Source organism: Polistes fuscatus, unplaced genomic scaffold, assembly GCF_010416935.1.
Source record: "Polistes fuscatus isolate 324 unplaced genomic scaffold, CU_Pfus_HIC Scaffold1, whole genome shotgun sequence".
NCBI classification, from domain to species: domain Eukaryota; kingdom Metazoa; phylum Arthropoda; class Insecta; order Hymenoptera; family Vespidae; genus Polistes; species Polistes fuscatus.
The window spans coordinates 9,153,303-9,178,689 of record NW_025112997.1 but is presented as its reverse complement, the minus strand read 5'-3'; the positions used below and the strand labels follow the sequence as shown (position 1 = coordinate 9,178,689).

The 25,387-nt window shown below is 25.7% G+C and overlaps 5 protein-coding genes across 9 annotated transcripts; 1 reads left to right on the top strand and 4 right to left on the bottom strand.

Annotated features, from left to right (window-relative positions):
• Nucleotides 1-247: 247 nt before the first annotated feature.
• On the bottom strand, nt 248-2,986 carry LOC122526173 (uncharacterized protein MAL13P1.304-like). Of its 2 annotated transcripts, XM_043649389.1 has the most exons (7): nt 2,897-2,986; nt 2,719-2,806; nt 2,513-2,578; nt 2,343-2,417; nt 2,159-2,239; nt 1,841-2,044; nt 248-1,759 (listed from the first exon to the last, which is right to left on the bottom strand). In XM_043649389.1, the coding sequence occupies exons 1-7, from the start codon at nt 2,927-2,929 to the stop codon at nt 732-734; spliced, it is 1,575 nt and encodes a 524-aa protein (XP_043505324.1). In that variant the 5' UTR covers nt 2,930-2,986; the 3' UTR covers nt 248-731. The 2 variants fall into 2 exon arrangements, with proteins under 2 accessions (XP_043505324.1, XP_043505319.1); XM_043649384.1 differs by having other exon boundaries at nt 249-2,044.
• Nucleotides 2,987-4,099: 1,113 nt separating this feature from the next.
• LOC122526158 (zinc finger protein 343) lies at nt 4,100-15,409 on the top strand. Of its 3 annotated transcripts, XR_006305970.1 has the most exons (9): nt 4,100-4,236; nt 4,842-5,207; nt 6,331-7,251; nt 7,567-7,689; nt 7,913-8,149; nt 8,209-8,536; nt 9,341-10,718; nt 14,870-15,111; nt 15,232-15,409. XR_006305970.1 is itself a non-coding variant. In XM_043649371.1 (8 exons), exons 2-7 carry the CDS (start codon nt 4,879-4,881, stop codon nt 10,688-10,690), a joined length of 3,288 nt encoding a protein of 1,095 aa, XP_043505306.1. In that variant the 5' UTR covers nt 4,100-4,236; nt 4,842-4,878; the 3' UTR covers nt 10,691-10,718; nt 14,870-15,409. The 3 variants fall into 3 exon arrangements, 2 of the variants coding, with proteins under 2 accessions (XP_043505306.1, XP_043505310.1); XM_043649371.1 differs by having other exon boundaries at nt 14,870-15,409; XM_043649375.1 differs by lacking the exons at nt 14,870-15,111; nt 15,232-15,409 and adding an exon at nt 10,845-11,858.
• Nucleotides 14,538-16,339, bottom strand: LOC122526169 (solute carrier family 35 member G1-like). The gene is made up of 3 exons (XM_043649380.1): nt 15,761-16,339; nt 15,303-15,518; nt 14,538-15,047 (listed from the first exon to the last, which is right to left on the bottom strand). Exons 1-3 carry the CDS (start codon nt 16,070-16,072, stop codon nt 14,565-14,567), a joined length of 1,011 nt encoding a protein of 336 aa, XP_043505315.1. The 5' UTR covers nt 16,073-16,339; the 3' UTR covers nt 14,538-14,564.
• A 219-nt stretch (nt 16,340-16,558) lies between these two features.
• Nucleotides 16,559-18,818, bottom strand: LOC122526149 (ester hydrolase C11orf54 homolog). Its single transcript, XM_043649366.1, has 6 exons — nt 18,649-18,818; nt 18,465-18,563; nt 18,168-18,346; nt 17,815-18,076; nt 17,017-17,183; nt 16,559-16,814 (listed from the first exon to the last, which is right to left on the bottom strand). Exons 1-6 carry the CDS (start codon nt 18,725-18,727, stop codon nt 16,641-16,643), a joined length of 960 nt encoding a protein of 319 aa, XP_043505301.1. The 5' UTR covers nt 18,728-18,818; the 3' UTR covers nt 16,559-16,640.
• Nucleotides 18,819-20,483: 1,665 nt separating this feature from the next.
• LOC122526137 (transaldolase) lies at nt 20,484-23,740 on the bottom strand. 2 transcript variants are annotated; one of them, XM_043649344.1, is made up of 6 exons: nt 23,556-23,740; nt 22,219-22,342; nt 21,919-22,158; nt 21,710-21,835; nt 21,510-21,646; nt 20,484-21,446 (listed from the first exon to the last, which is right to left on the bottom strand). In XM_043649344.1, the coding sequence occupies exons 1-6, from the start codon at nt 23,650-23,652 to the stop codon at nt 21,172-21,174; spliced, it is 999 nt and encodes a 332-aa protein (XP_043505279.1). In that variant the 5' UTR covers nt 23,653-23,740; the 3' UTR covers nt 20,484-21,171. The 2 variants fall into 2 exon arrangements, with proteins under 2 accessions (XP_043505279.1, XP_043505288.1); XM_043649353.1 differs by lacking the exon at nt 23,556-23,740 and adding an exon at nt 22,530-22,620.
• Nucleotides 23,741-25,387: the final 1,647 nt, after the last annotated feature.

Here is a 25,387-nt window from a genome sequence, read left to right as displayed (position 1 = left end):
ACTGAGATTTAATATTGAAATATGAGATATCCTTTTTGATACTGCAATAGTATAGGCTTTATTTATACACATTATATAATAATAAAAAATTACATAAACGTACAATATTTACTTTGATAAAATGTACAGATATATATATAATTCAATCAACGTAAATTAACATAAATTAAAAGATACAAATAATAAATAAGAACACATATATGAAATCTTATATTAAATTTATATTAATTATAGTTTTGAATTTGTCTTAAATTTGAGAAAAAAACATCCTAATAAACATGAACTTGTAAATTTTTTGTTCCAGAGTTAAACAGATTTAAGTTTCAACATGTACATATAAAATATTTTTATATAAAAATAAGAAATAACTAATTGTAAGAGTTAATAATCAAAAAAAGAACTATAAATGTGCATTTAAATGGTATGTGACGTAATTAAGAATATATCGAATTTTATAGAGGTATTTAAAACAATTATTTATGCGATGGTAATGTCTATATATTCAGCAAATCTATCATTCGTTATGATGAACTATATTTATATCAAAGCTAAATCGATTTATTGCAAAAACACATTAGATCTGGATCAAAGTTTATCAGGATTTGTTTTTCAAATTTAAAAGATAGAATATATATATATATATAAATTTTAAGATATTTTTAAAAAATTATACTGTACAGATGCATGACAGCATGCATGAATATGCAACACATATACATACAAACATTTGCTTATTCGCCATATAAATTTTGTAGTTCTGTAAAAATCTTAGTGGAAAGATATGACTTATCTTTAGGAATATTTGGTATTACATTCTGGTTTTTTTGTATACGTGGCTGGAACTTTTTACTTAATGGTGTTTCTAAAAAGTTAAGAGATGCCTTCAAGTTTATGTAATCTTGTAAGGCTGATTCACCAACCTCAGTATAATTTGGTATAGTGATTTGAAGAACCTGTGGACTTAGTTGCAAGGATTTAGTGTGATCAATATTAGTATGATCTGATTGAAATTCTAAGTTTTTGAAAATATTTTCTTTCTCTTCTTCGTTTAATTCAATTGACTCTTCCATTTTTGCATTATTATTATTATTTTTCTTTGATATGCTGCTTACAGTATCAATATTATTGTCTTCTGTTATTTTTTCTTCAAGGTTCAATTTCAAAGTTTTTTTTATCATTTCATCATTAGAATCAACAATATGAATTTGTTCTTCTACTAAATCAGTATTAACATGAAATAATTTATTAATATGTTTTAGTAATAAATCTATTTTTAGAGCATTATCTTGAAATACTTTTAGCATATCTTCCAAAGTGGATTTTAAAGACACAATAGTATTTTTATCAACATATAAATAGTCTTTCCTTGAAAAGTCTGTAATATCATCATTTACAGACACTTTTGATCCTTTTGTGAGAATTATATTATTTAATTCATTGGATATATTTTGTAAATTATCAGTACTTTTATTCATCGAAAAATTACTTCTATTTATGTTGTATTGTTCTTGTTTCTGTATTTTATTATCTATTGATGTAATATTTTTTCTTATAAATTCACTTTTATCGCAAAATAATGGGACTTCGTTATCAATTGATTTATGCAATGTATTTCTTTTACTTTCACAATCATATTTTAAACGTTTTTGTGACTTCAAATTAACTTCCGTTTGCGAATTATCATGTGTATTTTGTATAGAAGAACAAATTTGCATATTTGGATTTTTAATATGTAAGTTCTTTGAAGCTTCGGATACGTCTAAATTCGTTATCGTATCATTTTTCATAAAAGTAATAGATGATGGAATAACTTTACTACATTGTTCCTTCAAATACTTACTTTTTATAAAATTTGGAGGTAAAAGAAAACTTTTTGTGTGACGATAATTTTTCGAATTGGAGCAAATTGATTTATTTTCTTGAACCTCTGGTAACGCTGTACTAGTATTTTTGTCCATTTGTTTTTTTGGAGATACAAAATTAAAATTTAAATTTCTCCGTATTTTTCGATTACATTTATTTAAATTAAAGGACATCTCTTTTTCTAAAAATAAAATAAACACAATATTTTAACAGTTAAAAATATGTTTATCTAACTGTTAAAAAATAAATAGTTGAAATGATAATTATTGTAAAGAGCAACAAATAATAAACTTACTGTTACTTTTAGAATTTGATTGAATATTTTTATCATGAAGACTCATCTTCATTAAGTTTTTTTGCTGTGACTTTTCTTTAACTAAAATAATGTGTATTATTAAATAAAAAATAACAATGCTATATTATTAAAAAATATGATTAATTGAAACAGCTAAGTAAATATTATAAGATAATAAATATACCATTACTGCTTGGAATTAACTCGACTTTCTTATCTTTAGAAATAACTCCTAATCTTTCTGGTTCTCTCTTGCGTGCTAGAATTAAGTAAATTAATTTAATAGACAAATTTTAGACAATTGCAATAAATTGTATGTGAAATATCATGAAAATAATCGATGTGTATACAAACCACTCTGATAAATTGATTTTGAATCAGGCAATTGTCTTATTCTTACAGGTTGATACTTTGAACGTTCTAAAAATGTAATATAGTCATACTATTACAATATATATCACATATAAGTAAAATAATAATATTAATAAATTACAGGAAATTTGAATTCAATCAATTATATAAAAATGAATATATACTTTTATAGTTGATTTTATTTTTACCTTTAATTTTGTCAGTTGAAGATATTTCTGACCATGATGTATTTCGTGACAACTTGATACATTCATTAGAATTTATGTTTAGCTTTCCCTATATGTGAAAATATAGATAATTTTATAAAATAATTGACTTAATATATTGTAATGTTATCAACATATAACATTGGTTTTGTATACTTACAGTTGAATGCCAGTTTTTTTGCGCAATTGCCATTATTTATATTTTTAACATATATTTAAATTTATAACTTGATTTTAATATATTTAATAGCATTAGTCGTATCAATTAATTTATCTGAAATTCTAGTCAATTAATATCTCTTGAGTAAATACAAAAAATTAAAATGTAAAGAAATTACAAAATATAAAAAAGAATTACAAAAATTTTATAAATAAAAGTGTATATTTCTACTTATATTGTAGGTATATTAGAATGGTTAGTTTTACCTTATAAATTTAAATGGAACAAGACTTGTTAATTGACAATTAAATGTGTAGTGTGCTATGTAACTGATTTTCACATCAGTATGAAAGTACATTGGCAAAGAACAACACGTTTTTCAGTTATTCCGTAAATTTCTGTGGAATCTTTTATATATAAAATTCTATTAACCATAATATTAACTATTATATATATATATACTCGATTAAACAATTAAATATAATTTGAATGTTTCTAAATCATAAAGGCGGGCAAACGATCAATTGCTTTTGCGCGTTCATTGGTCATTTCAGTATAAATATAAAGCTGAATACTCATAACTTAGTCCAATTATACAGGGTGGAACAAATATTTCTAGGTAACATTAAAAATCAGTTAGTCTTTGTAGAAACTGGAAAAAGGCTAATTAATTTAATTTTTACATTATTTTAAACTTAGCTTGTAACTTCATCTGAAAACTTTTGGTCTACCATATATAAACGAGTAAGAAAAGGAGTACGTACATGACACCAAAATTTTCTTAGATACGTACATTATATATGCAGATATATCTTTATAATTAAATTATTTTGTTGAAAATATATTGTTTTGTAATCATGCAATAATAAAATTATATTGGTGTGTCAGACAAAAATAAGATTATAAATTTAAAATATGTACAAATAAGTTCTTCGTCTATCGATATAAAGTGTAAAATGGCTGTTCTTTTATCGTTTTTCAATTTTCTGAATTGCTGAAAAAGCAAGAAAAACGTATTTAAAAATAGCTTTAAATGTTTGAAGTAATAGATAATATTTAAAAATTACATCAAGTACAATATCAAACGTTTAAAAATTAATAAAAGTCACTAAGTGATTGGTTCAAATTATATTGGACAATTTATAGTGATATACAAATGTTGGTAGACATTTCTTATCTAAAATGTTCTTTATTCACTGAGGAAACATCTGACGGCCATTTTGTTAAATTTATTTCTAAACGTATCCCCTCCAAATTGAAAACAACCGAAGGTCGACGCTGTTCTCGGCTGCATAAAGTATTTTTGGTTAGGTTAATAATTGTGTTGATGAAATTTAACAGTAAGTAGATTATTATTATTATGCTTATATAGACTTTCAATAAACTGATACAAAAATTTATATTGACGCATGAAATTGTGCATACGTAGAGCAGTTTATAATTTGTAGTTGGATGATAGAAGGCTTGGCAGCATAGAGGCTATGGCTACTACTTTTATCATGCGTGAAATGTTACTATCCAATTTTTTATTCCTAATTTTTAATGTATTATGCAATTTATACATAGATTATTTTATTCATTTACGTTGTCTTACATTAATACTTAATGTTATGATTACTTATAACCTCTAAAGTCATAACCTATATAGTATAACCTTAGACATCAATATTCTAAATATGTTGATACTCTACTATTACCTCTGAATTATTCTGTAGAGTGTTAAAATATTTAAAGTTGAAATATTGTTTTATATTTTTCTAATGAAACGAATAAAATAATCTTTCTTTAAACAAAATTATTACTAATTATGTTAATTCTGAGAGAAATACTTATGATCTATTTTTTGATCAATATAAGTCAATGCTATTTATCAGCGAGTAAACTATCTATTAATAATAATAATTTTATTTTATAATTCAAAGAATATTTATTCTATATATTACAGTGACTTCTGGAAATAAATAGTATTATATGTCAACAAAATGGATGTTACTGGTGATTTAACTTTGCAATGGGTGGAAGAGGTAGGGAATGTGATTCACGAAGAAGTTATATGTGGTCTGGAAGCAGAACTGGTAGCATCCGAAGAAGAAGTAATAGGAGCCTGTGAAGAAGTTACAGTAGAAGAAACAGGAGAATCCGTTTCCAATGTACCTTCAACGACAGAATCTGAGATTTTAATGGTTCCTCAGACTAATGATATGGATTCTATTTATATAGTACCACAAGATCAAGGTCATGATTATCTTAATATACAAGTCACAGAGGAAGTAATTGCAGATAATTGGGATAGATCTGGTCCAGATGATGGGTAAGATTCTTATTTATAACAAATATATTAGGCTAGTTATTTGACTTGACAATCTTGAATTATTCTGAACTATTTGCTTTTTAATAAAATTATTCAATTTAGAGTTTCTTAACGTTGAAAGGAACATACAACATAATCAACTAACTATCTTATTTTTTGAAACAAAATAAAAAATCTAGTAAAAAAGTATTATATGAATTGAGAGATAAGGATACTGAATTAATTTTAATGAAAAATTAATAAAACTGTTTATTTTAAGCAATGGTCAAACCATTGTTTCTTTACAATTAATACAGCTGTAATGTAACATTTATTATTTTTGTTATACACAGCATGTAGAGGATACCTGTCATCATTTTGATATTATACAAAGTACGTCTGGTATAGTAAATTCTAGTCTACGGTTTAGCTACATTGGATACTAGTTCTCAGTACAATCACTAAAGTCAAGTTACGTAGACACAGTTAGTAACATAGATGAGTGACCTGTACAGAGAAACAAAAGATAAAACTATGTGCTGTTGGCTCTAGAGAGACGGAAAAAGATCTAACCTTTCTGATAGTATTGAATAAATATAAGAAGTTGTTAATAAAAAAGTGCTCTTAAATCCATGAAAGAGAAAGTAAAAAAAAGAATATAGTACATTTTTTTAGAGAAAAAACAGTAGGTTTTCAGATAGAAAACGTGAATACTTTTTTAATCCATTAATGATCTGTCTGTACAATATGATTTTATAACATTATCAATATTATCATACCAAATAGTACTTCACTATTTTTGAGTGTCTACTTCACCAAATTAATTCTTTGATACTAATGCTAAGATTTTCTATTGATCAGAAATGCATGTTTTTTAAGTAGTTTGCCCGTGATTTATGAATGCAACTTCACTAGTGAAGAAAAAAATATTGACTATATGCTTATGTCTTTTCAATCTCAAGCAAATTTTAGATTGTTACATTTTTTTATACTGCAAATTGCTTAGAATAATATAAGATTATCAAATTAAATGACTCATTTGTTATACTGTATATTTAAATCACAATTATGTACTTGTACGTGAACTATAATAATTGATAATTTATCTGATAAAAATTTAATGACAAAATATTTTCTATTAAAGCGTCGAAATTCCAGAAACGAAAGTTTCTAATGACAATCTATTAGAATATGATGACATGGAAATACCATTACCTATAGATCAAGATTCCTATACAAATATTCGTCCATATCCATGCGATTTTTGTAGTCGAAGATTCAGAAAAAAAGCAAATTTAATGAATCATATGGTTTCACATCAAACTGATCGTCCTCATCATTGCAATTTATGCGGAGCTCGTTATGTACGAAAATGTGATCTTATGAATCATTTAAAAACTCATGCTTATGCTCCATCTCGGGATGGCTTAGATGACGATTTAAATGATGACGACTCATTAGCTCCCGAGGAAGAAGAAACTAATAAAGGTAGACGTAAGAAAGTACAATCCAATGCACCAAGAAAACGTAAAAACAATTCAACTATTCCCAAAAGAAATAATGATGATGTAAAAGCTGAAATGAGTAAATATGTTAATAAGTCTTACGATTATGTGGATGAAGATATGCGCTTATTAGAAGAAATGACTAATCGAAATCCAGTTCGTGGTAATAATTATCCATCAAGTTCAAGATGGAATGAACAAATATCACCAGTATCTAATGAGCAGCAACCTCCACGGTGGCCTATTACAGATCCTACAAAACCATATGTTTGTCAATATTGTGGTGTAGGGTTTGCAAGAGAAAAAGCTCTTGCATCCCATGCTCGAGTTCATGGTGGAGATAGTCCATTTGAATGTACTTCTTGTAGTGAAATGTTCTGGGATGTTAATAGTTTAAGAGAACATGTTCGTATTAAACATGGAGGTACTACACAATTGGACATAGAAGATTATGATACCAATGATGCTACATACACAGGTGATGAGAGATTTGGAGAATTTTATTGCAACACTTGTGGAGTTCCTTTTCATCGCCTAGATTTGCTTAAACGTCATCAAAAGTAAGGCATATATATATTCAAAGTAAAAGAGTTGCTCAAAAGTATATATACAACAAACATTTATTTATATTTAAAAATTAACATGTTCTATTATAAATCATGTTCATGATAGGCTTTACATTTTTTGGTTTCTTTCAATAATTAAAATTATTGAATAAATTTTGTAATTTTATATAATTTTTTTATCAATTTGATATAGACATAAATAATTAAAAATTATTTTACTTCTTCTTGAATTTTTTGATCATTTACAAAAAGTAGTATTGTAATTCTGTGATAATACTATAATTTTCATTTTACTATTGATTACATTAGGATTCATGTCAAACAAGAAATGGACATAATGGAAAGTTCAAGTCAGCATCATGTGTGCAATGTATGTGGCGAGTGGTTTGAAGAAGCATTAGCTCTATTAGCGCATGCCGAACTTCATGCTAGGTATGATATATTTTTAACAATTATTAAACTTTACAAAAGTTACAATAATTTTTTTTGCATACAATATAATTTCTTTTGATTTCTTGACCTTTTATATCTAATTACGTTTAGATACATTATTTGTGAATCTAGTCTCATTTATATCCTGCCTTCTTAATGACAGGTTCTATATTTTTATTGTAATTCTTAACTTACTAATAATTGTTTCCATCTCATTATGTAGATCTCCTAGTCGTAGATGCTTATTATGTGGGGAGAGATGTCGTGATGATGCTGAAGTTGCAGAGCATGTTCGTCAGAATCATGCAGAAGATGCTCCACCAAATACATGTACGCTTTGTGGGAAAACATGTAAAGACAAACGCAGTTTACTCAAACATTCATGGGTACATAATGTTGATAAAACATTTGGTTGTACAAAATGTGGGAAACGATTTCATAGCAAAGCTAGATTACGAAGGTAAATTATAAAATTTACAATATACAATAAGAAAATAATGTAAATGGATTTATTTGTAGGCATATGGTTTCACATCGAAACAAAATGGTTGCATGCGATGAATGTGGAGAAGAATTTCCTGATGGTAGAGCTCTTGTGAGTCATCGTCATTCTCATAATAAAGACCTGGGTGGTCGTTCATTTCCTTGTCGTGAATGTGGAAAAACATTTGGAAGTCGTAGCTCTCAACAAATACATATTCGTATTCACACAGGAGAGAGACCTTATGGTTGCAGGTTTTGTTGGAAAGCTTTTGCAGATGGTGGTACATTGAGAAAACATGAACGAATTCATACAGGCGAAAAACCATATGGATGTGCTATCTGTCCTCGTGCATTTAATCAAAGAGTAAGAGAATAATAATTTATATACAAAGTAAAAGTAAACTAAAACCAATCACCAAAATGTCTTTTTTGATTGATAATTTTGGTGATAAAAAATATGTTCGAAATAAAAATTATTTGTTATTGAGGAAAACATCATGTTATGGAGAACATTTTGAGTCTTCTGTTTGGAAAACATTTTTGATCTTGAATATAGACGACAATTGAAATTGTTTTGGAAAGGGCTAAATTGTAGGTATTAGAAAAAGTATGTTTCTATTAAAAAAAAAAAAAAATGAGGATAATCTTCCAATCTATGTGCTTTCATTGGGGAAAAAATATACTCCATAATGATGTGTCCCTCTCGATAAAGAATAATTTTTATTTCAACCATTTTTTTTCCAATAAAATTATGAAACTTATTTTGGTGACTGGTATTAACTGACTTTCTATATAGCATCATATTTATATATAATATCATTGTCTCCTTTATTAATAGATAATTTGTATTTTACTTTTGTGTTTCTTAATCTATTTGAAAAAAACAATATATCATTGAAATGAAAATGTAATTACATTTGATTATTACTATTACTAATACTATCTAAATAATAGTTGTATTAGTTAGATTAATTATATAACAGTTATATTATATATCTTCATATTAACTTATCATTTACAAAATTATATTCAGTTAATTGTAAATTATATATCAATTCGGAGAGATGGAAAGATATGATTAGTGTTTGTAAAGGGAATAGTCTTCTTAAACCCGTAAAAGGGAGATAAAGATTAATAAAGATTACTAATACTATTTCATTTTATATAGGTAGTTCTTAGAGAACATGTACGAGCTCATCATTCAGGTCCTGATCCAAAATGCGTTGGTAGTATTACACCATACTTATGCAAAGTTTGTGGTGATGCTTATGCAACATCAGAAGAAATTGTTGCTCACATAGTTCAACATTGTGATGATAACACTGCACTAAGACGTCAACCACAGACTGGACCACGCAAATATAAAAGGAGGCGTAAATTGAAGCCTCATGAAACAACTACAATGTTGAGAATTAATGAAAATTATGATACACTTGAAGGTGGATCTGATTCAGATGACAATACAAAACGAAAACTTGGTAGGAAAAATAAACAACATAGATCAAATGTCGAAGAAGGTTATCAAAATGTTCTTAAAAGTTTTGAAAGTTCTTTACAAAATATAAATTCAATAGTAAGTAATTCTAAATTGAATCCTGCAAAATCAAAATTATCGAAGAAAAAATTGAGGAAAGAAGAAAAGAAAAATGAAGGACAAACACCATGTCAATCAGGTAGACCTAAAATGATACACACTCAAAAAACAAGAGTACCTGTTGAAATGGGTAGTGATGGTGTTAAAAAGGGTCAAAAAACCAAAACGATGGTAACAAGAACTCCTAAAGTAATGCCAAGTGAACATAAACTGGGTATCTTCGCTGGAGGAGAAAGGAATAGACCAAGAACAAAAAATGTTAGTTATCATATTGAGGGAAAATTACAGTTAACACCTGCAACATTTCCAAAGCCAAAGGAAGAAGATGTAAAGTTATCAACACAAGTACAGCAGCCAATACTAACAAATATAAAAATAGAGCCTGGTGTACAAAAATCTGTGGATAGTAATCATAGTAATAATCATAGTAATATTGTAAAAATAAACAATGATAAATTAGATCGAACATCTAGAAAAAAGTCTACTGTTTTTAAGAAAATAAAGAAACAAAAGCAAATAAATATAAAAGAAGAACCAAATGAAAACGTAAATGAAGGTGAAACACAAAATAATAATAATACAGAAAATACTAATTCTATACGGTTAATGGAGGAGCACACAGTAGATGGGGGTAGCCTAGAAGTTGCTTTTGAAGCTAGCGTAGTTACAGCGGAAGAAGAAACCATTCTTCCTGATATTGATACAGTGACTAATAATGATAATATTGGGAATGGAAATGTTCAACTTAGTGTAAAGGTGGAATCTACATCTCAAAGAATCTTGGCTGTTCATAGTGTTATTACACCTGTGGATGAAGTCGCAGAAACTATAATACCGGATACTTTGGAATACACATGTGAAATGTGTTCTATGGTATTCTCCAGTCGTGCTGAGCTTTTGGTGCATGTACCAATACATATTTGATTTAATTTGTCTAATATTATGAAAGCAGGTATGAAAATTTGTTCTATTCTAAATGCACTCGTTTAATGAATCAATTTTTAACAATTATTGAAATTCGGTTAATTAAAGTTGGCTTTATTTTATGCTAAAGTATCCCTTACTTGTTACTTTGCAGAACAAACTTTATGTTCTTGATATGTTCCAAAGTTCTTCATTTTATGAGTTATTATAAGTTGTCCAACCATTCTAAAAATATAAAAACGTGTCACCACATTATTTAAGTAACATTATGTTCATTTTATACTACATATGTTTTTAAGAAAAAAACTTTGATTCGAATGTAATCGTCAACTTGAATTAAATAACAACAAGAAATATTTCAGATAATTTTATACATATGCATACAATTAAGAAAGTAAATATTTAATAAGACACATTGAAAACCAGAAATTTATTAATTTATAATTTATTATTAATGATCAGTTGTAGATCATATTTTCTTGAAGTGTATAATTAAATAAAATTTCAACTATAAATAATTAATTCAAGAAAGTATGTTACTTGTGTTATTGGATAATTTTATTTATACATTTGTTTTCTTTTTGAATGGTATAGTATAATTAAAAGGTAAAATTTGTAAATTATCATCTAATTTGTTTCTAGTATATCATGATTTAATATATAATTATTCGTTTAAAAATTGTATTTTTTTCCCTCAGCAATAGTGTACACGTGTATACTTAATATAGCTGTGATTATTATAAATGCAATAATTACAGAAATAACTTTATTATTCTTAAAAAACAACAAACCCTTTTTTGAATTAAATCAGTAAAAAGTCATTTTTATTATAATAATTTCTGAGTGCAGCCTGTTATGAATTTATGACAAATATACTATCTTTTTCTTAAAAAAGCAGTGTTAATATTAAATTTATATTAAATTTTTAATTATCATGTATATGTGTGCGTGTGTATGCGCGCGCGTGTGCGAATTTCACTCGGAATTATAAGGATAATGTTTATACAAATAACAACTTTTAATTTTCAATAATTTTAGTATATTAATGTTTAGAAGTATTATTGTTTCATTTGTCATTATATCAGTAATATTGTTACTGTATAAACGCACATTTATTTTAGTAACACTGAATTGTTATTGAAATTTAATAAAAATATGTGTAATAATATCTATGACAGTAATTTAAAATAATTCAATTGAATAATGCACGACGTGTAATACAAATATTATTATATTTTATTAACTAAATACTAGGTGTAAATTATAATGAAAAAGTTAAAAAACTAAATGTTATTTTGAATATTCTGTTATGTATTGTTGTACATTCTGTTGTATATTTAGATTTGTAAGCTGAATAATATCTATTATGAAAATTAGAGGTATTTTTGTCAAGCGCTAAAGTATAATATCACTAAATGATAAAAATATTTTATGAAAAATGATTGTAAGACTTTTATTCGACATAAATAGTAACAGTATGTTTCTTATTTCATTGGTTTATAACGATATTTGAATGAATACAAATCATTGAAATTTGCTGTAATGTAATTTTTATATCTATTATAAAAGAGGTCATATCTTAGAATTGTATTCTTATTATTCTTTCACCTTAAAACAAACAAAAAAGACAATATTATAAGATCTATTTTAGAATTAATAGTTTCTTTAATTTCATATTTTTACATATTATTGTAGTATCATTCAAAAATTCTATAGGTTTATAAACTGAATGATATTACAAACTATCAAATAAATAACTATTATTTTTTCAATGTTTAATATTTTTTGTTATTGTTTGATGTTTTTGTAAACGTGTTATTATAGCTTAGCAATTGACCATATATCTCGGACTTCTTCGAATAAAAATATAATTTATCCATAAACTATTAGATTATGAATTTTAATTACACGATTATGAAAATTAATACTTACTTTTAAAATCGACAATTAATATGTATATTTTATGTGCCCTATATTCTTTTCTATATATATTTTTCATATTAATATTGAAATATGCGTTAGGTTTCTAGGAAGTAAAATTTTAGTTTTCATCTATATATATCAAACTAATAGAAAATTTATTATATTTCAATGGCATTATGTAAAGCAAATCAATCAAAAATAATGTATGCTGTATTTTTATAGCAGAAAAGTATTTGAATATGATAAATCTTTCTGTAATGTTTAACATAGTCTCTTTTTGAAGAAATGAATATATTTTATTATTTGATATACCCTTCCCTGTGTCCGCAGGATTGGGATGCAGTGCCTATTTATAAACTCATTTTTATTTTTCCAAAAATGAGTCACATTTTGATGATAGATTCAGAAAATTTGATAAATGAAGAATTCATTTTAGGTAAACGAACATCATCACGTTTAACAACGTAACTTTTATTATAGCATTTTATGTTTAAATGTATAATGTACATATTTTGCAACTAATAATTTCCATTGCTAAAGCCTAATTATTCTTCTTCTGTTTATGAGGACAAAATTGAAACTATTTAAAAACATGTATTATTATAAAAGAAAATTATAATGTCATAAGACTTAAAAATTAAAAATATATGACCAATGTAAAATATGAATTTATAATTTATATTATGTATAAAGTAAAAGAAACAGCGTCTGGATAATAATGTGTAAATATTACTTACATAAGTTATAAGTCATAAAAATTGGTTAAGAATTTTAACAATATAACTTTCATAAATGAATCGAATTTAACACAAATCACATTCCTGCTTGTAATATCTTATATTTAAAAAAAATATGTTTTCACATTGTACATTGTATAAATCATTTAATGAATGCAAGCATAGTGCAAGTAATGTAGGAAATATACAGAAGGGCTTAAATCAAGATCTAATAAAATATATATAATTTTCAATCGTTCGTTAGAGCGAGTCATACGTAAGTAGGTCGTGGCTCTTTAAACTTATAAAATTACTACAATAAATTAAGCATTACAATAATGTGTTGCATGATAAAATTTTGAATAGTTATATAATGTCACGTATATAAATCGTTTTATTAGCAAATTAAAGTCTAAGATATGTATAGATATATAAGCATTGGATTTATATTGCCATTCATAAAGATGCACTTGTATTTGCAATGAGTGATTAGTAAAAATGTATATTTCATCGCGTTGGATTTGATATTGCGTTAATCGTAGTTTTACTTTTTTTTTAAATTACAGTTACATTAAAGATATAATCATCTAAATTCGTACATGATCAAGGATAATATTCATGCATATATACTGCAATGTATATGTACATATGTATATATGTACTCAATTATATTTTAACTATATAAATTTCTAGAGATCAGTATATTGCACATTATAAATCATTGTCAATTCTATCTGTGTATGTGTAAATACACCCAGGTGCATAAGTGCATGTGTAAAAGAAGTTACATATGTGAGCGCGCGTATGTGTGTAATGTATACATATATAATATATATATATATATATATATATAAAATATATATATATATACAAAAAAAACGTATGTATATGTACACTCCACTGCTGTGGTAAAGATAACATTTTTGCAAAAATTGATTATATTCCTATTTTGTGCAATAGCTTATAATTTATGAACATTTTTAGGTATTTTAATTATTGTTTCTTATGAACCGAAATTTGATTAAATACAAAATTTAATTTGAAGCATCAGTAAGCATAATGCATGTAGATATTCATTCATTCAAATAAATATAGTCAAATGTTACAATGCGGAAAGAAGTGGAAACAGAATTATCAGTGTAACTGATATGATTTTGCAATGCATAAATATATCTATGATATTAATTGTATTTAAGTTAAGAGCAGATAAAAAATTTAATAAACTGTATGTTTATTTAGGGAATAAAGTCACAAATACCATAAATTTCTTTTTCAAATCCCATACATAAGACAGAAAAGATAATTAATATTGCTCCAATGACACTTGTTGATGATGGTTCTTCTTCAAAAACATATATTTGTACAATATATGCTAGAATAATATCTAATGATCTAGTAATCGATACTTTTCCTGCTCCTTCAATTTTTAAAGCTTTCGTTACAAGAGCTTGCCCACAAAGTCCAGTTATTGATAAAGAAAGTATTTTGCCCCATGTAAACCAGTCATTTGGTAAAATCAACTTGTGTTCATTATTTCCAGGAATAATGAAGAAGAAAAACGTTGCTGCCATGAGTGACCATGTAGATAAATTTAGAACAATTATGGAATAGTGTATTTCCTGACATTTTCTCATTATCACAATATTTAAGGCTGTAAATAGAGCTGCTGTCAGTGCAAATACATACCCTATAACATCGTATGGTTCTGCTTTATGTATCTGCAACACAAAATTATAATATGAATCTTCTTAATATCGTACATAAATGTATATCGGATAACTGGTAAGTCCTTAAATGTGTTCAATGAAATAATTATTGAATATCTAACATTTTAATCAAAAATATCTAACTATAAACATTGTTAACACATTGCTTTTACTTTTAACATTATATGATGCATAGGTGATACATATTATTTTTGGTTGTAAAATAAAAAATATCTATATTTTATTCAATATAAATAATTTTTTTACCTGAAATAATAATGGTGGCCTGGCTACAAGTATAACACCCGTAAAGAGCACACAGGCAACTATTATGCGCAACAAACCACATGGTTCTTTTAGGAATACAAAGGAAAGTACAATAACAATAATTGGAGAACTAAATATAATTGTTGTAGCATCCCCCAAAGGTAATTTTCTAAAGCTGTAGTATAATAATGATAAAGTCATTCCACCTACAAAACCCTAGAGAAAATTTGCACATTTAAAAAAGTTCCAATTTTAGAATATTATTAATTTTAATTTTAATTTGCACAACATTACATAAAATTTAATATTATAGTATGTTAAAATTTTACAAAATTTTTATAACAGAAATATCGTGTAAAAAATCATTTGTAAAATAAATAAACTCAAGTATTATTGATAGAAAAAAATACGAATAAATAAATAACAAAATGTTAGCACATATATGTCAGTATACGTACCTGAAGGTGTATAAGCATCTGTTGATTTTTAGGTCCTAGTATATTCTTAGTTGTTTTAATCGCAACAATAACCATTACTAATATTTGCAGAACTGCTCTAATAATTAGCAATATCATTGGATCAACATTACGGATTGCTTTTACTAAAGCAGAGCTGATTGTAAAAAATGTACCAGATAGGAATGCTAAAAGTATACCAAACCATTTTGTACCTTCCTGGTACGTTTCAATGTTGTTAGCAAATTGTTCATTATAATGATAAGTAGGGTGGATACTATTGTAGGAAGTTGTAGATTTAATGCTGAACTTCATAACTAAAATGATTGTAAACCTGCACTATACACAATTTTCTTGAAAGTAATACATATAACAGACTATTGTCTACAGTACACCTTTTGCAGAGAATTACCATATAGCTTAATGCGTCGTAAAGATTAAAAGAGGATTAATAATCCCTAACAGGTGGAGTGAAATAAAGTAGTATCAAACGTCTACATTAAAGTTGTAATTGTAATATATATAATGCAAAAAATTTATACAATAAAAGAAAAAGTGTCTGTATGGATATAAAAAGATTAAGCTAGATAAAATATATTTTTATTAATTTTCTATGGTATAATGCATGTCTACATATTTTAATATGTATTTCATGATAATGTTAAATATATTATTGTCAATAAGTATAATTATATTACCTGTGTATGTGACCACACGTACACAAATAAAATAAAACTATATAAATATTGAATTGCTTTATAAGTAATATAAGAATTTTTTCAGTATTTTAAATATAAATAAACATCACCAGTATATCTTTATTATTGAATATTCTAATATTACTTGTATTGGTAAAACCAATAATTTATATGCATACAATAAGTTAATCCTTCCCAAATTTTAAACTCTTGGCCGGTTGATCAATACGATATAAATTATTTCCTAAATTAAAATATCCCAAATATTCTATGGTTTCAGGAGTAGTGTCGATATGATAATGTCCTCCTTCACCATGATGTGAAAAACTGTGAAAATGTTGTACTCTCAGATCCAAATCCTATAAAAATATTATAAAGTTTTCAATCGATATGACAACCTGTTATGATAACTTCATAAACCATAACTTATTAAACAGAATTAACAAAAGATAATTTATTTTCTGAATAAGTATTTTTAACAATAAGCTTATAAATTTTTGTATTTGTCTTCAATTATTTTAGTTCTAAGTAAATATATTATAAATTTTAATATAAACTTACTGTTTCTGAGCTTACAAATGTACCAACAGCTACAAGAGGAGTTGACATATTGTAAAAATTTAACCAATCATCTAGTTGTTGTACATTGTCTAATGGTATAGAGGAAAAATCTGGCATAACATGCTGTTTTACTTTCCCCTCGTTGATTAAAAATGTTCCACCAAAGCCTATTTAAAAAATAGTACTAAAGTTTCTTATTTAAATAAGACTGATAATGAATTATATATATACACAAGATATTTTAAACTTAAGGCTAAACTGCAAGGGTTTAATCTACACTTAAAAAGAATAAAATATTATGTAAAGTTTGACAGGAAATACTTTTGTACAGAATTATAAATAAATTTTGAATGTTTATATGTAGCTCTAACATTGTCTTTACATCTTTTGATTTTTACTTATGAGAAGTCCTCAAACAAAAAATTTATACTACAAAAATTACTTCACATGAGAAACTAGAACAAAGAATTAAAAACACAATCATGAAAACTCAAGAAAATTCTCACGAACCACGTTGTTATTATTTCTACTATCAATCGATATTAAGATCGCATTCGAGAACAAGGATAGCATTTTGAAATGTGTCTTGAAAAACTTCTGGTAATTTTTTTTATTATATCTAATTATCTATATTTAATATTTTAGATTTAATTATATTTAATATAATACGTTCATAACTCTGTAACAAAATGTTTCTTGATAAACTTTGCATACTATTTTTTCTTTTTCTTAAATGAAGATTAGACTTTTGCAGTTTGGTCATCGAAGTTTTGGACACCCTGTATATAGTTTACTTACCAACAAGTTTATCTTTATAATGATGTGCAAGTGCTTTTTGCATGCAAGCTACGAAGTCATCCTTGCCAGTACGCCTCTTAACATGCACTTTTAAAACGGATCCTGTTTCACCTTTACTTATAAAAAGATTTGCTAATAGTGCAAGTCGCGTTTCATTATCATTTAATGTTTCAAGTTTACAATTTCCACTTGATTTATCAACTGAAGCAATTCGTGTTTCATTCTTTATTCCAGATGATGAAATAACTAAATTCATCATTAACTAAAATATTAATAATTATAATATAAAAATAAATAAATGTGAAATGTATATATATATATATATATATATATATGTATAATCATTCTCATACTTCACAATTAGAATTTATATATGGCCATGGCCCAGCTCCTGCACCGATAATAAAAGACTTATCAGAATAATTTATGTGTTTCAAAAGCTCATGAATATCATATAACTTATCCTTTTGAACAATAGGTAACAGGTAAGATGGACCTCCAATTTCAAAAATGGTAGGATTACCACTTAAACCTGATGACATTTAAAATAATTTTGTTACTAATATATATGAATTCTATCAACATAAGTTAAAGTAAAACTTAATATTTAGCATAATAATAAAAGTGATAAAATTCAAATAAAATAATACCTGAAGCAGAAAGTAAAAATGGTTCTTTTGTTAAGTCTGGACAATTCACAACTTCTACTTTAACTTCAGCAAAATTTGTAGATAATCCTTCTTCTAAAACTGTAACATGATGTATTAGATAAAATTAAGGATACTAAAAAATCAGTTAAATCTGTATAATCATTAATAAATCAATAATATTTACCAGTTTTTATTTCATTAAGACTTGGTACATGTAACGGTCTGCATGTAATTTTCAATTTTTTTACATCTAATGTTGCCATATTGTTAAAATGTAGATTTTTGTTGAAAAATAAATTATACTTTATAAGTTATTATTAAATGCACTTTGTAAATTATTTTAATATAGTTAATTGTAAGATAAAATAGTTTATGAAATAATAATTTAATTTCGGTAAAGAAAAAGAAAACACGTAGAACTATAAAGAAATAATAATGGAAACACTATCTAATCATATTCCCCTACTCCATGACCTTCTCGTTGAAGTAAATATCTATCTTTCCATATCACGTATTTTTCTCACATTCACGTAATGTTACGTTAATAACTCTATTACTGATTTTGCACTGATAGGAAAATTCCTTTAGCACAAATTGTATTTTATTTTATAGCAAAGAATATGATATCGATCAGGAGCATTTATATTTATTTGAAATGTAATAATAAATCAAGAAAAAAACATTTCTAAACCAGTATGGAAATATTTGTTAAAATTATAAGAATTAAAGGTTATAGTAAGTTGGAAATTGTGTTTAATTGTTACAAAACATATCAAAATGAAAATTAAGCTATTCTAGGCAGCAAAATAAAATCGCCTACTTGTTCGTATGCTGTAAAAATATATGCATTTTCGATATACTAAAATTTAATAAATGAGAATAGATATAAACTTTTCTTTACTTGTTATAAAATTATGATTATAATATATATATATATATTATATTATGTTATATATATAGATTATAGTATAGAATTTTGATGGTTTTAGTTGATTTGATTGCAGTTTGAAGAAAAAATAGACAAATTTGTAAAACAACTGGAAATTTACAAAGAACAAATATTACTGTCACGTATTTACATTACTTAAATTCGAGTCATATAAATTTTTGGTTAAAAGTAAAATGATTCATTATCCTCTATTATCAATCAATCTGCTCTTCCATTACTTAAATTCACTAATCATTACTCCATGTTTAAAAATAAAAGTTATGCAACAGATGATTTTACGAGGTTAGGCGATATTAAATAGTGGAGTAATCTTTTACTTTACCAAAGCTGGCTGGTATAGGCACAGTCGCTTAGTTGTCCTCATTTGACATAATGTAAATATAGAGTACTCTATCCTGTAAACAAGCTTCTTCTTTAAATTAAAAGTATCCAGGGATTATTTTTAAAAAATTTACATTATAGCCTTTTATATATCTTTACATTTAAAATGTAAATTTATATGGTTGAAATTGCTAAAAACACATAATTGTTTGATTTAATACAATAATTTTTTTCTACGCAAAGTATTCCATTCACAAATCATGTTTATAAAACATATGTATGATCGTAGTACTTTTTTAAACATAATCTTCACGCGAGAATATTTTTTATGTAAACATAATTACATAAAGTGTACACTCGTTATGTTGATAAAAATGTTAGTTTGAAATTTAGCACGAATTTTATCATGTGATCTTATAATTTTACACACTGTAAATATTTTAATTTTAAAAATATTAAGAAAATAAATGCTGTATTATGTTACTGCAATAAATCTTAAATAATTCTTTACTAATTAAAAAATTTAATATTATAGCAATTGTGTATAAATATAAAAAAAAAGTATGTGTATGTGCATAATTGCTATGTAAGATTATTATTATTAATGTTAATACATAATAATCATTATGATAAAACTTAAGGGGCTTGGAAACATAACTTTGAGACACATTTTCTAAGTGGATCAACAGTAGTTGAAACAAATATAGATATGCAATACTATTTTTCAATATCGGAATAGACTGAGATAATTTCTGATAATCCTTTTTATTCACATACCATATACAATGAGCATAAGCTACTAAGTCACTACTATTATCGAAACTAAAAATTGCTTATAACCTTATAAAAATTACATTTTGTACCCATGTTAACTTAATAAGTACTACGTTCCTTTTAAACCTTGAACTATTTATTTTTATATGTTATATTTGTATTTTTTTCATGTAGTTTTGAATTCATAAATACAATGCTCTATAACTCAAGTTAAATATTTTCTATGAGATTTTAAGTTTATGGAGATTGTTTTATAAGTGACACTTTTCATAGTGTCACTGTGAAAACTAATAAAAAAAAAGGAAGCTTTCATGAAAACGTATAAATAAGACTACAAAAACGTTGCAGAAGCAATAGTAGAAATGTACGTGTATAAAAAAAGCACAGGTAAATAATTACAAATTTTAAGCAGTGTAAAGTAGGTCAATATTTATACAATAACTATATAAGGATCTTTGAGGAGGTACACATGTGTGTAAGTATATATATACATGATTCTTTATATAAATATATATATAAAATAAATGTATACATAATAGACCATACTTTTTACAAATAGTAGAATTTCAAACAGAAATGTATAAATTTACATTTATATCTTTAATAAGTATTTTTAAAAAATAATTATTTATTGCACCTGTGAGCAATTATTTTTTAAAATGCTTATGCTTGTAATTTTTCTTGTAATAGTTTTTCGAGTTTACGTACATCTACTGCAAACTTACGAATACCTTCACTTAGTTTATCAGTTGCCATTTGATCTTCATTTAAAAGCCATCTGAATTTAGCTTCATTTAAACTAATTTTTTGTAAGTCACTTTTCTTAGCAGCATCCTCCGTTAATACTTTATGAATAGGTTCGTTGCTTTTTTCTAATTCTTCCAATAATTTTGGACTAATAGTTAAGAAATCACAACCGGCCAATTGTTTAATTTCATCTAAAATTTGTATATATTAAAATGTCTATACATTAATTTGTTTTTAATTTATTATAAATTTACCTGTATTTCTAAACGAAGCACCCATTACAACAGTTTTATAACCAAACTTTTTGTAATAATTATAAATTTTTTTAACTGACAATACCCCTGGATCTTCTTTAGCTTCATAAGATTTTATACCTGTTTTCTCTACATACCTGTAAACAAAATTAATATGAATATATATAAATTTTAAATATTAAGTTAAGCAGAGCATTTACCAATCAAGGATTCTGCCAACAAAAGGTGAAATAAGAGTTACTCCAGCTTCTGCACAAGCGACAGCTTGGGGGAAAGAAAATAAAAGAGTTAGATTGCAATGAATGCCATATTTTTCCTCAAGTTCTCTATAAAATTATATATTAAAGTATATTACATTTCAAATATTATTAATATAATGATAATTTAATTTATATATAAAAACACTTACTTTGCAGCTTGAATACCTTCCCAGGTAGAAGCTAATTTAATTAATACACGTTCCTTGCTTACTCCATTCTCTTCATATAAATCAATTAATCTTTTTGCTTTTTCAATACTACCATTTTTATTGAATGATAGTCGAGCATCTACTTCAGTAGAAACTCTTCCAGGTATAATATTAAGTATCTCTTTACCAAACAAGACACACGTCAAATCTAATGCTGCTTCAATTTGTTTTTCTGGCGTACTAATAATAAAATACAATTTTAATTAAAAAATGCAAGAATAAGCAAATATTTTTACTTACGATTCAGTCTTCTTGCCATAATGAACAGCTTTATCAATTAAATGAGCATATTTCTTTTGACTGGCAGCAGCAAGAATCAAAGATGGGTTAGTAGTTGCATCCGTTGGTTTGAATTGTTTCATAGCTATAATTAAAGATTAAGCCCCATGTATAAAGTTATAATTATTATCTTTACTTTTTGGAAGTTTTTATTATTTCCAAAGATATTTTATAAAATATAATCCATTAATGATTCAATTCAACATTCTCAATTATTTAATCGGAGCCAATAATCCTAATTTTTATTATTAAACATGAATACATTTACTTACTATGCTAAGATATTATAACACACACACATTAAATAATAATTTACTTTATTATATTTATTGTCAAAGCAAGTTTGCATATGAACATTGCAATATATATAAATAAATATACTTTATTTTATATTTTTCAATAATTAGTTACAAGCTAATTAATGATTCTGACATTAGCATTGCCTTCTTTATTTAAAATTAATTCCGTTTCAAGTACTTGAAACACGTAATAATAAATATATCCCTTATTATTCTATGTATGAACATTTTTTAAACGGTCATGCTATCATTATTAACATATAATCCAAGAGCAAGTGGCCGGCACACAGCATGTATTTTACCACAGTCCAAATTTCATCCAGTCAATTTCTTATACCTACTATACATTAGAGGGAGACTAAGCTCGGCAGAGGTCCATATGGTGTCACTCAGGTAGCAAAGGTACAAAATTTAGACAAACTACAGAAGCATTTTACTAAGGCTGCCATTTGAATATTTCATTATTTACTATTATTATTATTAAAAAAAGATAATGGCACACAATTGTGATGGTTTTGAAGTTATGGCAGACACTTTTCAAAGTGCCAAAAAAAATCAAATTTCAAATGTATTTTAACACATCTGAAATTTTAATATTATATTAATTGTAGTATTGGGAGCCTACATTTTATACAACAGACATTTTCTCCAGTAATAACATCCCAACTGGACGAAATTTGGACTTTGGTAAACTACATGCTGTCTGTCTGGCTCTTGGATTAATACTGTTCATATATATATATATATATCTAATTTTTATTTATAAAACTATAATTTTATTTCTTTTTGATATTATAAATTTAATATATATAGAATCATTATTGTTTAAATATACCACATATATTATATAAATATAAAGAATGAGTCGTAAATATGATATAAAAAATAAATCATGCGTCGTTTTACGTCTACAAAAACTAGGTTTGGTCACCTTCACCTTTGCCCGGGATCGTACGATTTCAAACATATTTTTGATTACTCAAATTATTATTTACTTACCTTCAAAGTCACCGGTATCGGCGACAACTGTTGTCATCTCCTTTAATTGGACTAGTGAACTCGACATCTTCACTCTCTTTAATTGAGGCTCACTCATTTTGTCGATACTTTTATAAACTTTGGGTTCATTGAAAAATTTCTCGACTGGAGCGCGTGGTTGCCAAATGCTTCTGGATGTTATCAACTGTGACGTTATAATGTGATGGCGCTGATGAAACACTAAATTTTAGCTACTAATTATAAGTTAGAATAATAAAGTACACAAAATACAATAAACAAATATTAAATTACAATATTATAATTTCTAAAAATATTAAGAAATATAATGAAACTATTTCTTTTTCCTATTTATTTTTACATTAATTTATATCTGACATAGATCATTATGTTATGAATATAAATACTTATAAACTAAGTAAAATAATTGCAAACAAAGTATATTTTATTGTTCATTAATGAAAAGCGAATATATATGTATACATATATGTATTTAATACTGCAATCCAACATTTTTAAAAAAATATTTATCCTATTAAACCCTGAATAAAAATACTGTATGATGACTTGCAAATTGCAATATAAAGAATACTATAGGAATTCTGTTCGAGAAATAAATATAATTTTTCTTTGAAATTTTATTGTACGAATTAGAATTGCATATTTTTACGAACAAAAAGGAAAAATGGCTTGAGAATGCTAAATGAGATAAGAGATAATTTTTTGTGTAATAATATGTATTATTATCTAATAAAGTACATTTGGAATAATGTAACAAACTAATGATATCAGTTTTTTGGTAATATAATTATTAAGAGTTACATCAATTATAACTTTTTATTTAATTTTCGGAAAGATGATGACATTCTAATATATAGTTTCCGTTAATTAATTAGTATAGGTGTTACAATTGTGTACAAATAAAAATATTTATATATTTTTAATAGTAAAGAATAGGTAATAATGTGATCAAATCTGTTCTCATTTTCTCTTAAAGCATTAAATATTACTATTTATTTACTGATTTATCGTATTTCATTTGTTAACATGAATAATTTATAAAACACAAAGGTCTCTCTTTCTCTCTCTATGAATATAAAATGTACATATATATTTAAAATGATTGTTTAAGAATATTTTTTCGTTATATGTGCGACTAGCATATAACATTTACAATAAGAAAAAGTTATTTCAAGATGGAACATTAACAAAGTGTTTATTTAACAAGTATGAATCTCATGATTAAATAATTGTTTAGATATGACTGTATTAAAAGGAAATTTTGTTCATAGAAAAAGAAAATTCTTAGTATTAATTAATAAAATTATATTATTGCCACAGTAAGCTGTAAAAGAAATAAATATGTTTTATTATGAGTTTGTAGTTTTATCAATATTAGAAATGGATATTCTTTTTCTTTCATTTATATTATTGTATATAAAAGATAACCTACTTCATAAGCGATAGTGGAGGCATGCCAGGATCAGCACCTTTTCTGAATCCTAAAAATATATTTAAATTTAAGTATATTTAGTTATAAAACATTTATAAATATTGTGTTATAAATATCAGTAACTATTTTCAGTAAATACATTATAAGGAGAAATTGGAAAATCTAACCTAAAAAGAGGACTGTAGGAATAAAACCCCAATGAAATATAACTTTGCTGACATCTAAGACTATTGCGATTTTTTGCTTTGTGCTTGAATTAATGGCCATTTTTATAAATTTAATTTTTGCTGAGAAAGCCGAGAAAATAATACTTATGTGCTCTGTGCAAATCTTCCTCTGCAATCTCAACAGAAGCAAATGTGAAGTCCAATAATTTGTAAAT

Bases quoted from the DNA above. Each gene is read 5' to 3' on its own strand.
- LOC122526173 (XM_043649384.1), bottom strand. From the start codon at position 2,929: ATGGCAATTGCGCAAAAAAACTGGCATTCAACT. The intron at 2,579-2,718 runs GTAAAAATAAAA...TTACATTTTTAG, and splicing joins TTCAACTGACAAAATTAAAG to AACGTTCAAAGTATCAACCT. The intron at 2,045-2,158 runs GTAAGTTTATTA...TTTTATTTTTAG, and splicing joins ATCAAATTCTAAAAGTAACA to AAAAAGAGATGTCCTTTAAT.
- LOC122526158 (XM_043649371.1), top strand. From the start codon at position 4,879: ATGGATGTTACTGGTGATTTAACTTTGCAATGGGTGGAAGAGGTAGGG. The intron at 8,150-8,208 runs GTAAATTATAAA...ATTTATTTGTAG, and splicing joins AGCAAAGCTAGATTACGAAG to GCATATGGTTTCACATCGAA. The intron at 8,537-9,340 runs GTAAGAGAATAA...CATTTTATATAG, and splicing joins CTCGTGCATTTAATCAAAGA to GTAGTTCTTAGAGAACATGT.
- LOC122526169 (XM_043649380.1), bottom strand. From the start codon at position 16,072: ATGAAGTTCAGCATTAAATCTACAACTTCCTACAATAGTATCCACCCT. The intron at 15,519-15,760 runs GTACGTATACTG...AATTTTCTCTAG, and splicing joins AGATGCTTATACACCTTCAG to GGTTTTGTAGGTGGAATGAC. The intron at 15,048-15,302 runs GTAAAAAAATTA...TTTGTGTTGCAG, and splicing joins GGCCACCATTATTATTTCAG to ATACATAAAGCAGAACCATA.
- LOC122526149 (XM_043649366.1), bottom strand. From the start codon at position 18,727: ATGGCAACATTAGATGTAAAAAAATTGAAAATTACATGCAGACCGTTA. The intron at 18,077-18,167 runs GTATGAGAATGA...TTAATATTTTAG, and splicing joins ATATAAATTCTAATTGTGAA to TTAATGATGAATTTAGTTAT. The intron at 17,184-17,814 runs GTAAGTAAACTA...TTTTTTAAATAG, and splicing joins TTATAAAGATAAACTTGTTG to GCTTTGGTGGAACATTTTTA.
- LOC122526137 (XM_043649344.1), bottom strand. From the start codon at position 23,652: ATGAGTGAGCCTCAATTAAAGAGAGTGAAGATGTCGAGTTCACTAGTC. The intron at 22,343-23,555 runs GTAAGTAAATAA...CTTTAATTATAG, and splicing joins CGATACCGGTGACTTTGAAG to CTATGAAACAATTCAAACCA. The intron at 21,647-21,709 runs GTAAATGCTCTG...TTTTGTTTACAG, and splicing joins GTTGGCAGAATCCTTGATTG to GTATGTAGAGAAAACAGGTA.